This window comes from Momordica charantia, assembly GCF_013281855.1.
Source record: "Momordica charantia cultivar OHB3-1 chromosome 5 unlocalized genomic scaffold, Mcharantia_2.0 BLBB01000005.1, whole genome shotgun sequence".
In the NCBI taxonomy this organism is placed as follows: Eukaryota; Viridiplantae; Streptophyta; class Magnoliopsida; order Cucurbitales; family Cucurbitaceae; genus Momordica; species Momordica charantia.
The window spans coordinates 10,389,681-10,403,269 of record NW_028275163.1 but is presented as its reverse complement, the minus strand read 5'-3'; the positions used below and the strand labels follow the sequence as shown (position 1 = coordinate 10,403,269).

Below are 13,589 nucleotides of genomic sequence, written 5' to 3'. Positions count from 1 at the left end.
GCACAAATAACTCTCAGGCTCATCGGCTCTTATGGTTTTGTTCGTCCGTCAAGCCTTTAGATCTTTCTGCTCTTCTTTCCTCCACTTTGGGCCCATCCCGAGTTTCCCCGCTACTCATGGGCTCGTATCTCATTTGTTAGATCTAGCTTCATTCTCCCATTACACTCTGTAAAGGCAATAATGAAAAATATTTTAAATAGTGTAGGAGAATAACATCTGGCATAACTCTGTAATTATTTTGATATTTTATAAATATTTTTAAAATTATGCTAGATATTTTTAGATAACTTGGACTAAATGGCATTTTAATAATTCATTTCAAAATATCTGAACATTAAAATAAAAGTCAAAATATCATTATCTTGACAATCATACCCCGTCTCATTAGTGGGTTTTTCTTTTCAATTTTTTTAAAGAATTCAAAATTTTTCTTTCAAGGATTTTTTTTCTTGAAATAATACTGCATTTGAAGATCTTTTTTTCTTTAATTTTTAATTTTTTTTGAAACTTCATATTAACATTTTGACAACATTACAAAACTTTAAAACATTAAGAAAACAACAAATAAAGATTAACTTTAAAAAGTTAATTTCTTTTTTACTTTTCTTTTTCCTTACAGAATTATATAGACTGGACCTCCAAGATTTGAAAAATTAATTTAAAAAAATAAAATTCTATTAATTGTTTGTTCAAGATGATTCAAAAACTGTTTTTTCTAAAATAATTCCATTTAATCCGGAATTTTGTAATTGTGGGATGGATTGCCCTTTCCAATCCAATATTTAAGAATTACCTGGTTTGGAAAGATAATTTTTGGGAATGAAAATAATTGTAACTGCATTATTTTTTATAATCATTATAAAATATTGTTATTCAAAGTTTCAATAAGGTCCCTGTGATTTAGTTAAACTTCACAAGTATCCTCACTGTTATCATATGGATATATTTTTTTTTCCATGCCGCAATTTTCTATTTTATAACTATTTTAGTTGAGTGTGTTGAGATTTAAGGCTCAGTAAGAAAATGAAATAAAGTAAGTGGATTTTTGAAGGGGTAAAACAAATTTTAGAGAGGACTTGTGAGATTTAACCAAATTATAGTAACAAAATTGAAACTATGCATAAATTAATAAACCATATTGAAACTTTTAAAATCATAGAGACAAAATTGAAGCGAGCCTTGATCATGAAAACTAAATTGAAACTTTTAGAACTATAAGGATTGAATCGAAACTTTGTCCCAATCACAGGATCAAAATTTATAATTTAACCTATTTTTAAATTAGAAAGAACTTTCAAATATTTTGTTTTTTTTTTTTTTAACTCAATAACCCATGAGAGTGAAAATTCGAATATCTAACCCATCGAAATACATGGTTTAATAGGTTAAGCTTTAACAAATTGATATTTCTAGCTTCATTTATCATACGCTCTCTGACAAAGTCTTTGGACTTTGAGAGCATAAGCCAGGGGAGAAATGGGTGAGAGTCTTGAGAGGGAAAAAAAGTCGTCGTTTTCTTCATGATTTTTCTCATAAGTTTCTTTATCATTTTCTTTTAAAAAATTGCTTCTTCTACCATTTTTTTTTCTTTTCTTAGACACTTAATCTAGGTAAGCTTTCACATCAACTGCCACGTCAAATTTTCATTCAAAATATCAATTGATATTTGTTGATATTTTTAAAATATTTATATTATGTTTAATGATGGTATTCTTGCATTAATAGATGTATTTTTGGAAAATACTTATGCTACCGTGAAGATATATCTATTTCTATGCTGAATATTAATATTTGACAGTTAATAGAGAAATGTAAAAATTAATGAGCCGTCAATTTTTCAACCGACCTAACAAATACTCACAGCCAAAGCATTTTTTGGTATTTTTTAAACAAATGATAGAGTTAATAGGTATTTTTGAAGTAAGGCATTACTAGCTTCATTTCTCTCACGCTCACCTGACGAGGTCTTTGCCAAATGTCCATGCTAACATGTCGACATGTTAGCATTTCTCTTCCACATTTCGTGGACATGGGGAAAAACGACATTCTCTCCCATGTGGCTCGAAATTTGAAACACTGGTCCTTGGACGAGGAGATCAATAAGCCAGAGGGGAGAAATGGATAAGCTCCGAGAGGGAAGCATCATGACTCATGACAATGGCGATGGGCGTGAAAAAGAAAGGAACAGAGAGGGAAGCAATTATTCAAACCCCACAAAAATTCATAGGAGAAAGGAAAAATTAGTGCATATATGTTGGTGAAAGCGAAACTGCAGAATATAGAAGAACCTTTTTCTCTTCCAAAACAAGAAGCAACTTTAGAACAAAGGGTCCTTTTTCTTTCTCCATTATATGCCGATTTGAGTTAAATGCGTTAGTGGGGTAGCTCCTACCTAACATCCAACTGTGAGCTTTAAATTGCTTGATCAAAATATCAGTGATAACTGATAATTACATCGACCTACCAGCATTCAAGAGATGCGACCAGAGATGAAGAGGGGAAATGGTCAATTGCTTTTTTGTTTCAGGTTTACTAAAGAAGGGAATAATCGATTCGCGTGTGTGGTGCCGTTGGGAGCGAAAATATGGGGGCGATTGTGGCGGTGTCAACTCTGCAAACGCTGCTACTTTTGGCTTTCTTCTACTCGGCCGCTTCCTATATTGATCCCCGTGATTGTAAGTTTCTACTTATTGATCCCCTGCGCTGATTGTTTCTATATTTATTTCCTCAATCGTCTCCCATTTGGAAGAATACAGACAAGATTTCATTAAATAATCGATTTCAAATGTTTTGTGTAGTCTCTTCGCAAACACTATCGAATTTTCTCGCCCACTTTTGTTGTTTTATCGGGTTGACTTACTTTTTTTATGAATTAGTTTACCATATAATGTTGAGAACAACATAGAGGAGTCCGAATTGAAACTTTTTAAGAGTCTAGGGACTAAATAGAAACAGATGTAGAACTTAGAGAATAAACTTGTAATTTAACCCCTTTTTTTTAATTATTCTTTTGAAATTAGAATTTGGGTTACTGTGGATTTGACTTTTGGTTTGAACTTCTTTTGCTTTAGTTGCTATAGTTACAATCTGTTAGAGAGATCGTTTAGGAAGTATGGAAAGAAGCGAAGTCTTGAATACAGTTTAACCGTGAATGTTAAGCAATTGTGCAGTTTCGGTGCTTAAATCCTTGAAAGATGGATGGCAAAATACACCACCAAGCTGGGGAACGTCAGATGATCCCTGTGCAGCTCCCTGGGAAGGAGTAATTTGCAAGAATTCAAGAGTAACTGCATTGTAAATATCTATTATTTATCGTTGGTAACATTTCTCTTCCATTTATTTTTACTCACCTCTTAGCAATATTTGTACAAGGTTTCAGTGCTGTTCCTTTTTCTTTTTAATATTTTGGTTAAACCATTCACTAACTATGTGTGTTAACCTCTTTAGGAGATTATCAAGTATGGGCCTAAAAGGTAAACTTGGTGGTGACATCGGAGGCCTTTCTGAACTGAGATCATTGTAAGTAGCATTGTTATCTTTGTGGTTGATTTAACAGGAGCACATTTTAGAGTATGTAATAATTTGAATTCTGACCATACTTTCAAGAAAGGTTTCTATCTTCCAGTTTAGGAAGCAGTCTCATATTTGTTCATTGAGACCATTGAGTTTCTAATGTTTTAATTGCAGGGACCTTTCATCCAATCGAGGTCTCACTGGTTCGATCTCTCCAGCGCTGGGGAATCTGCCGAATTTGAATACCTTGTAAAGAGCTAATTAGCAAACAGATTCGGTCCCATTAAACTTTTTTGTTTTTTTTTTTCCTTTTTAGTGCTAAGATATTTTTTTCATTTTCAATTTTCAACTTTCAGGATCCTGTCTGCTTGTGGGTTTAGCGGTAGTATTCCAGAAGAATTGGGCAATCTTGCTGAGCTTTCCTTCTTGTGAGAAAAATTTATTAATAAGCAAATAAGGAACTTGTTTGTTTATATTTTAACTAGAATTTTCATATCCCAGGGCTTTAAATTCTAACAACTTCACTGGTACCATACCACCAACTTTGGGAAAACTCTCCAAACTCTATTGGCTAGACTTGGCAGAAAATCAGTTGACGGGTGCTCTCCCGGTTTCAACTTCCAATTCCCCGGGTTTGGATCTCCTTCTTGAGGCAAAACATTTGTGAGTATTATTTTCTTCGAGTAACCCAATCTAGTGTGCAAATGAAAGCATATATCTAAAAAGTTAGATGTTTCTTCACCCCCAAGAACTTTAAAATTAAAGCTTGACTTTGTGAATTGCAGTCATTTCAGCGGAAACCAGTTATCAGGTACCATTTCACCTAAAATTTTTAGCTCCGAGATGATATTATTACACATGTAAGTGGATATCAACCCAAGACTCTGTTCCATCTTTTTTTTGTCCCAAATCTTACCCGGTTCTTTCATCAGATTATTTGATGGAAATAAATTTTCTGGGAGTATCCCATCAACATTGGGACTTGTTAAGACTCTTGAGGTTCTGTGAGTATAAGTTACTTTGCCCTTAGTTCTCACACAATTTTCTCTCTACAACTTACTGAAGTTGTTCAAATATTTAACAGCCGACTTGATCGAAATTATCTAACAGGAAATGTCCCATCAAATCTAAGCAGCCTAATAAATGTCAATGAATTGTGAGTATTCATCTTGTAAATATTATGACAAAGCTTCTGGTCTTTTATGGGTAGTTAATCAACTTCCTTTTCTGTCCCCACTCTTGTGTGCTACTTTCAGGAATTTAGCCTACAATAAGCTGATAGGTCCACTGCCAAACTTGACTCAAATGACTTCACTAAATTACGTGTAAGCATATGGCAAGGAGCTAACATTTCCATTTTGATCTTCTTATTACTCATGTATTTAACTAGTGAAGTTTTATCTTTACAGGGACCTTAGTAACAACTCATTTGATTCATCAGCAGCTCCGGAGTGGTTCACAAATCTACCATCGCTCACCACTCTGTAAGTTCTTAGGTCACCCATAAAACTTTTGACAAGTTCTCGAGAAGTTTGAGATCTAATGGTAAATTTCTATGCTAACATGGTTCTAGGATCATTGAATATGGGCCGATACGAGGAAATGTGCCACAAGGAGTCTTTAGCTTACCACAAATTCAACAAGTGTAAGCTTTGATTTAAGCATTATGGTTAAATTTTGAATCGCAACAAAACAGTTTAATATATTTTAAGGGTCATTACAGAAAACTGAAGAACAATGCATTAAGTGGGACATTAAATATGGGTGACAGCATCAGCCAACAATTGCAGCTCGTTGATTTGCAAAATAACAATATTCCTTCAGTTACCTCTATTTCAGGATATACCAAAACTTTGATGTGAGAAAAATCCTTAGCCATTTTCCTCGATATTAGATTTCATGTTGTACTTTGTGGCTTATCTTTATTCATTCATACGAGTGTTGCGTGTTTTAGGCTGACAGGAAATCCGGTGTGTAGCGTTGATGCGTTCTCAACTATGAATTTTTGCCGGCTTCAAAAGCAGCCAACGGAATCTTATTCTACTAGCCTTGTCCACTGTGGAAGCAAGTCATGTCCTCTTTATGAGGAGCTGAACCCTCAGAGTTGTGAATGTGCATATCCATATGAAGGGACTTTATACTTTAGAGGACCCTCGTTCAGGGAATTGTCCAATATAACTCTGTTTCATTTACTGGAAATGAGTCTTTTGGATGCATTCAACCTCACGCCTTCTATTCAAAATCCTTTCTTGAATGTTCAAGATTATCTCCAAATGAAGCTGGCACTTTTTCCACCTGATAAGTATTTCAATCGGTCAGACATTCAGAGGATTGGGTTTGATTTGCATAATCAAACTTACAAACCTCCCCACAAGTTTGGGCCATATTATTTCATCGCATTTCCTTATCACTTTTCAGGTAATCTTAGTTATCATTTTACATCAAAATGTCACTTGGTTGTTATGCTTTAGCATTAGCCATGATGAACTGATGCCAAATGCATAAATTCCTCAAGACATGAATAGGGAAACTTCAACCAGTTACGGAGTGGTAATTGGAATAGCTGTTGGCGGTGCCTTTCTCGTTCTATGCCTCATTGGAGTTGTAATATATGCAATTCGGCAAAAGAAACGTGCAGAAAATGCCAAGCCATTTGGTAAATGATGTTAATCACTGTTGCTTTTAGGTTAAATTATATGGTTGGATTATTAACTTTAGTATTGTGTTTATTTAGTCTTTGTACTTGTAAAAAATTTCTAATAGGTCCTTAAGTTTACAAAGTTGTGTTTGGTGGCATAATCGGTAAACTAGCGGAGTTAACACAGACCTATTAGCTACAAAATTGAAAGTTGATGGACCTTGTAGGAAATTTTAAAGTACAAAGACTAAATAGACACAACCTATTGGTCGATGGAAGATATTAAGTATTGACCAAATAACACTGATGTTATATCTACCCCAGCTTTATGGGCACCAAGTGGAGACGATAGTGGAGGTGCACCACAATTAAAGGGAGCCAGATGGTTTTCTTATGATGAACTGAAAAAATGCACAAATAATTTCTCCATGAGCAATGAGATAGGATCCGGAGGATTTGGCAAGGTAAATGTTTCCCGATTGTTCTTTCTTGTTTTCTTTTCTTTTACGATTAGTTGTTTTAGCACTGTCATCATCCTTGGTAGGTATACAGAGGAGTTCTTGTGGATGGAAAAGTAGTTGCAATCAAAAGAGCTCAACAAGGATCAATGCAGGGTGGCCTTGAGTTCAAGACAGAAATTGAACTGCTTTCACGAGTTCATCACAAGAATCTTCTTGGCCTTATTGGATTTTGTTTTGAACAAGGAGAACAGATGCTTGTTTATGAATTTATGCCTAATGGAACTCTTAGACAGAGTCTAGCTGGTAAGTTTCCACGGATATCTCGGGTTGTTTGGCCGATTTTATGTCAGAAAAGCGACGTGAAATTGAAGTTGGGATTATTTGATCACGCTAGATTGGAGCCCGTTCTTTTAGTTCAGCTCCCTTTTGTTGGGCTGTTTTCTTATACGCCCTTTTCTACACTTTCATTTTTTTCAATGAAAGTTCAGTTTTAATTATAAACGTAACCGAGAATAACATGTGCAACATTGGCTTAGGGAAATCCGGTATTTATCTTGATTGGAAGAGAAGACTTCGTATTGCACTTGGATCTGCTAGAGGATTGACTTACTTACACGAGCTCGCGAATCCTCCCATAATCCATAGAGATGTTAAGTCAACCAACATTTTGCTGGATGAACATTTAAATGCAAAGGTTGCAGATTTTGGTTTGTCCAAGCTTGTCTCAGATAGTGGAAAGGGACATGTTTCTACTCAAGTTAAAGGGACATTGGTAAGTAGTTTATTCATCATCTCTATGTTGTGTCAGCATTTTAGTCAACATTTTTCTAATACCTGTAGCTAGGGATGAGGAAATCTTAGTCTACTTAGATAGCTAGGGATGAGGAAATCTTAGTCTACTTAGAAACTTCATAACCATTTCGTCTTTTGTTTTTTACTTTAAAAAATTAAGCTTATAAACATTATTTTCACTCGTGTTTTTCTTTGTTTTTTTTCTTAATTTTAAATATTTTCAAAATCTAGGGTAAATTTTGAAAATAAAAAAAGCAGTTTTCAAAAACTTGTTTTGTTTTTGAACTCTGGTTAAGAATTCAAATATGTTTTCAAGGGAGGTGAAAAACTTACGGATGAAATGGTACAAAAACAAGCATAATTTTGAAAAACAAAAAACTAGAAACGAAATGGTTATCAAACGGCACCTAAGTAAATAATCTCTTGGAAACGTTTCTTACAAATAAGAAACGAGAAACCTGAATAGCTACTGTAAGAAACGAGAAACCTGAATAGCTACCAAACACATATGTTTCTTAAAAGCTGGAAACGAGAAGCAAGAAACTGGAATGTTATCAATTGTCTAGACTTTAACATGCCCATTAGCATAGAGTTCTCTCTCTTCTTTTTTTTTTTTTTTCCATATTATTCTCTCATATTGTCCATGACATTCATTTGTAGGGTTATTTGGATCCCGAATATTACATGAGTCAACAATTGACCGAGAAAAGTGACGTGTACAGCTTTGGAGTCGTTATGTTGGAACTGCTAACTGCTAAGTTGCCAATTGAGAAAGGAAAGTACATAGTTCGCGAGGTGCGTTTGTTGATGAATAGGAGTGATGAAGAATATTATGGTTTGAAGCAGATTATAGACGAGACGATAATAGATAATACAACGAAACTTGTCGGGTTCGCAAAGTTCTTGGAATTGGCCATGCAATGCGTTGAAGAATTAGCTGCAGACCGCCCCACAATGGGTGAAGTGGTTAAGACAATTGAGAGCATTTTGCAGAATGATGGAATAAATACGAACGCAACATCTGCATCTTCATCTGCCACAGACTTTGTGACTTCCAAAACTGCTCCTAGGCATCCCTACAATGATGCTACACCCAAAGAGGATGCCAACAGCCAATGATAGTATTGCCTTTGATGATGGCATTAGTTGAACTTAAGTTGAAGCGTTTTTCATTTCAGAGAGATGTGGACATGTTTGGGGTGATTTTGGTATACCCATTTTCTAAAATCACTTGTATATTATTGTCACACTTTTAAATGCATGCTCTAGCATAATATCGATCGTTTGATAATAAAATACCAGTGATTTTAAAAATGACAAAAGTTCAAACATGCTATTCTGGATTTTTGTTGACATGCATGTATATTGAGCCATTGGTTATGCATTCTTCGATTCCATTACATGATGTTGGGTTGTCAGGTGGCTCATATGTTGCTGAAGCTCATATGTTGCTGAAGGGCAGTGAATGCTAGTAGCTAGATTTTGACTTATCACAGAAACAATTATTGGGAACTAAAACATATATTTTTAACTTTCGTACCCTAAATATATACTAGTTCTAAATTATTTCGTAGGTATAGTTTAAATTTTTGTAATTTAAATTTTGAGAGAACGTAAAATAATAAATTGTTATAAAATGTATTTCTCTTCCCACATTTTTCATAAAAAAATTGTGGTAATTTCTATTTCTTCAACGAGTACTGATTGAGAGAAAGACATATGTGACATATTTGAATTACCACAATTATTGGTAGTATCATATTCAGGATTTGAAAGAATACCGTAGTGGGTCTAGCTTTTTTGATTACGCTAGATTTTTGTAATGGAATAGAGTACTATACGTTTCCCAGAAGCACATACACAAAGGGAATTTGGACGATACAAAGAAATTTAACATAGTAAACTTTGATCTAAATTTTCGTCTTAAATCAAAATATATCCGTTCTGGCCCCGATTTTGCGTAACCTCAATTATTAAATTCAATTACTAATTTTAATTTGAAACAATCTATCTCATTCAAATATCACACTGAACTTTTGATATATACGTTCCACCACTAATTCAAGGATCACTTTGAGCTATTTCAAACATCAAATTTACAAGAATCTAAAATCATTAATAGTAAAACTCTTGCAAGAATCAAAAATCACTGATGGTCAAACTCTTAAGTTGATTAATTCGAGTTCAAGTAGGCAACTGAAGAGGAAAAAGAAATAATTATGTCATTAAGAGAAGTATGTATGGATACGCAAACAACTATTCTTAATTTTTCTTAATTTTATTTTTCATTCTAGGTACAATGATATATATAATCATAGATTTCTCAAATATACGAGTGAGAATTTGAACCGCATCCTAAAAAGAGAGATGCACATGTCTCTTCACCATACTTTAACTTGGCATAAGAACAAAGTTCATATTGAATACAAAACAATAGATGAAGTATATATATATGATATCTCTAGGTCTTGCGAGTTTGTAACTTCGTGTAGATGATCATTTGGAGCTCTCTTACACATTCTGCCATTGTTGGTCTTTCGCTACTCTCTGTTCGAACACAACGTGAAGCTAGGTTTGCAAATATGACAATGGATTCCATCGTATAGGAACTTCGACTCATTTCTGGATCTATCACCTTACGTAACTTTCTCCGATCATTCAATATATGCCTTACCTTTAAAAACACATATAAAATCACTCACTATATTATAATTGTTGTAAGTAAAAGCGCTTTTTTCAAAAGTCATTCTATAAATATGGTTTTATTATGTTTACCTGTACGACGAGGTTTTGATCATTTGGGCCCTGGTTCAAGTCCACTGCTCGGCGGCCTGTGAGGAGCTCAAGAAGAACCACTCCAAATGCATATACATCACTTTGCAGACTCAGTTTTCCTGTCTATTATCAAAAACCAACCACTTCAAATTCAAATTCCCACCTCATGAGAGTAGGTTTATCTTAACTACACTCCAATGAATGCTAGATTACACAAAATGCCCTTAACTAATCTATGTAGTTTGTTTCATTTTCTTTAATATCTAATGACAGTAACAACTAGATAAATGAAACTTTTAAAACATTAAAGGGGCAAAATTGAAACCAACTATGTAGATAAATGATATTATTGTATATAATTTATCATTGATTTAGTTTGTGTTTAAAGACATACCGAGGTATACTCAGGATCAAAGTATCCAAACGTGCCGAGGACTCTAGCAGTCACATGCGATTCCTGTCCCTCTGGCATAAACTTTGCAAGCCCAAAGTCTGATATCTATCAAATTACAACAATGAGAGATAACGAATCAAAGACACATGTCAAATCATCACTAAACCCAAAAGTTTAATATGTCCGCCGTAGGTGATGTATTTAATATTTTATTCATATTCTTAACCTTTTGCTTCGAAATTTGCACAAAGATTCAATAAATATGACTTACAATTGTTTAAATTATTTAAAACCTCCTAGTCACCATTAGGCTAAAAATGCAATTTAAAGTTAATAAGTTAATGTATGTTTAACTTTTTTTATTCACATTCTTAGATTCTCACTCTCAATTGTGAATTTGGAAATTTGCAATACAGGTGTTTGAACAATTCAACCGTAACTTTCTACTTTGACACCATGTTAAATTGTCATCAGACCAAAAGCTTAAACAGATCGATTACAACAAGATTTAGTTTACCTTTGCATCGAAATTGGAGTCGAGAAGAATGTTAGTGGATTTGAAATCCCTGTGGACAATAGGCATTCCAGCAGCAGAAGATGAATGGAGATAGGCCAATCCCTTTGCTGCACCAAGTGCCACTTTAAGCCTCCCTTCCCAATCCATCTTTGCTTCTCCAGTTCCTAATCCTACCACCATTACATATATTATTTTAATAATTACTTTGGATTGGATTATAATTAGTAAACTAAACAAAATTAATTAAATTAACGTAACTAACCATTTAAATGTTGTTGGAGGTTCCCTTTATGCATATATTCATACACCAGAAACCGATGCTTCCCATCTGCACAGTACCCTATGAGTGAAACAAGATTTGGATGCTCCAATCTGCTCAGAATGTCAACTTCCACTCGGAATTCTCGCTCTCCTTCTGCTTCTTTGAATGCTGGCAGCTCCATTTTCTTTATGGCTACAACCTAATTCACCATCAAATGTGTCTAATAATTTCTTTCAACTTTTAAATTTTTTGGTCTTCTATAAACTTTTAATTTCAATTTTTGTGTCTATTTAAGTCGTTAAACTCCATCAATCTAATACTTACATGGCACCGTTTGGCTATGTTATTTATAGACTACACACGTGGCTGGTTGATTTTGAACCTAAATTTAAGCTATACTGGTAGAGGAATACTTAGAGTTGAACATATATGGTAAAATAAGACATGGGAAGATTTCGTGTTTGTAGCATTAAGTAATTAAACAAATGGAGTTGAAAATGTAGGAACTTATTAGATACAAAATTGAAAGTTTATGGATTTATTAGATTAATCTTTTTAAAGGAGGGAAACTGAGAATAGATGCAACTTATCTAAATTCAAGAATCTCTTAAAAAAATTTAAAATCCAAAGACTACGGCAATATATTACTACCCTGCTCAAATAGCAAGGATTTACGGTAGGAGAGGCAATTCAAGGTAAAGAATAAACCGCGCTATAAAAAGTTTAGTAGTGGCCATAAGAATTTCTTGAAAGAAAGTATTGTTCAAGACTGAATAAACACAATCCTAAAAGTTGACGAAACTTTTGCGAAATGCGAGTGTGGGAAGGGATAAAGATAGCAAAACAACATACCTCTCCAGAGCGCAAGGTACCTCGGTAAACACGGCCGAAGCCACCTTTACCGAGCAAGTTGTCGTCGCTAAACGAGCATGTGGCCTCTTCCATTTCCCGGAGCGTGAAAACACAAGATCCATGGTGCCTTTTGGTGGGCGTTTGGAGGGTAGTTTGATCCTCAAGTTGCCACAGCTCAACAGGCCTATAGATCCCTGATGAACACAACTTGGTGAGCCAAGAAAAGAATCTGGAAAGGGAAACTTGAAGCTGGTACATCACCATATCATATGCATTAACTAATCTTCAAAACTAACATACAAGGGTCTGAAGAAGTTTGATGATCTTGTGATGATTTATTGCGCCTACGCCTCTTGTTCCAATACGCAGAAACCAAGCCAAAACTAAAAGCCATTCCTCCACCAGATTTCTCTTCACACTTCCCCTCCAAAGGGATTTTGAAATGACAGATTATATTATTTATTTGATTGATTGGTATTGGAAAAATGTGCTTCAAGAAAAAGAAAAAGGAGGAAATTGTAGACAGCAAAAGGTTTGGTTATTGAAAAGGAAATTGAAGCAGCAAATTTGTGTGTAGTGTATTTTGTAGCTTAAGAGTTGGCGGTTGGGAGGTCGTTATCCGTTTTCGTTGAACCTATAATATAATATTATTATTGTTGTTGTTACTGTTTTGGGAGTATTTCACCTATTATACGTTATTATTATATTTCTTTTTCTTACTATTTCCACAAAGTGACTTGTGAAAGATAACTGAATTATTGTTCTTACTTACTAGTGGGTCCTACTTTGGATTCCAAATGGATTGTTATTAGTTCAGGAGAAACAAAATTTTGGGAGGGGCATAAACCAACCGTCCACAACAGAATTGAGGGTTCAGTTTAAGTGGGGGAAAAATTTATTGAAAATGTCTTTTAAATCATGCTCGTGGAACTCCATATTTTTTAGGTAAGGATTTTTTTATCATTTTATTTTTTATTTATTGGTATAGATGTGTCCTAGAACTTTTATGACCGTTGTATGTTGTTGTGTATTGGAAACTGGAAAGTGACTGTCGATGTTGAATTCCACCAAGTGTCGTGGAGTGACGTACACTGAGCCTTAATGAGCTGTTAGCGAGCGAATTGGAAACGAGAAACCTGCAAAAACAGACAGAGCACTCTGACGGTCAAATTAGTTTTGAGTACGAGCTAGGCATATCAGTTTCAGATAGATTTTCAACCTGATTCGATGAAATGGGGGTGTATTTACCGGAGATAAGTGGGAAGTTTCCCATCTTATCAAACTGTTATGACCCATCCCTTACTGTTGACTGCACCTTGTAACATTAAAGCTCATTTTTATGAGCGCGGGTGCGACACTTGTGTGGGGGAATTAAGTCACCGTAC

General features: G+C 34.6%; 2 protein-coding genes across 5 annotated transcripts; one reads left to right on the top strand and one right to left on the bottom strand.

Moving 5' to 3' along the window:
- The first annotated feature begins 2,181 nt into the window (after positions 1 to 2,181).
- On the top strand, positions 2,182 to 8,740 carry LOC111020148 (leucine-rich repeat receptor protein kinase HPCA1). Of its 4 annotated transcripts, none has more exons than XM_088124065.1 (19): positions 2,182 to 2,675; positions 3,171 to 3,294; positions 3,448 to 3,519; positions 3,688 to 3,762; positions 3,870 to 3,941; positions 4,015 to 4,176; positions 4,299 to 4,324; positions 4,446 to 4,512; positions 4,598 to 4,669; positions 4,770 to 4,838; positions 4,923 to 4,997; positions 5,087 to 5,158; positions 5,237 to 5,371; positions 5,468 to 5,931; positions 6,029 to 6,169; positions 6,476 to 6,615; positions 6,696 to 6,915; positions 7,149 to 7,384; positions 8,065 to 8,740. In XM_088124065.1, exons 1-19 carry the CDS (start codon positions 2,585 to 2,587, stop codon positions 8,521 to 8,523), a joined length of 2,772 nt encoding a protein of 923 aa, XP_087980191.1. In that variant the 5' UTR covers positions 2,182 to 2,584; the 3' UTR covers positions 8,524 to 8,740. The 4 variants fall into 4 exon arrangements, with proteins under 4 accessions (XP_087980191.1, XP_022152410.1, XP_022152412.1 ...); XM_022296718.2 differs by having other exon boundaries at positions 2,184 to 2,675; positions 4,299 to 4,373; positions 4,446 to 4,517; XM_022296720.2 differs by having other exon boundaries at positions 2,191 to 2,675; positions 3,160 to 3,318; positions 4,299 to 4,373; positions 4,446 to 4,517.
- An 861-nt stretch (positions 8,741 to 9,601) lies between these two features.
- On the bottom strand, positions 9,602 to 13,007 carry LOC111020145 (Protein kinase superfamily protein). Its single transcript, XM_022296715.2, has 7 exons — positions 12,505 to 13,007; positions 12,205 to 12,398; positions 11,353 to 11,551; positions 11,091 to 11,260; positions 10,574 to 10,678; positions 10,180 to 10,302; positions 9,602 to 10,078 (listed from the first exon to the last, which is right to left on the bottom strand). Exons 1-7 carry the CDS (start codon positions 12,596 to 12,598, stop codon positions 9,866 to 9,868), a joined length of 1,098 nt encoding a protein of 365 aa, XP_022152407.1. The 5' UTR covers positions 12,599 to 13,007; the 3' UTR covers positions 9,602 to 9,865.
- Between the last annotated feature and the right edge of the window lie 582 nt (positions 13,008 to 13,589).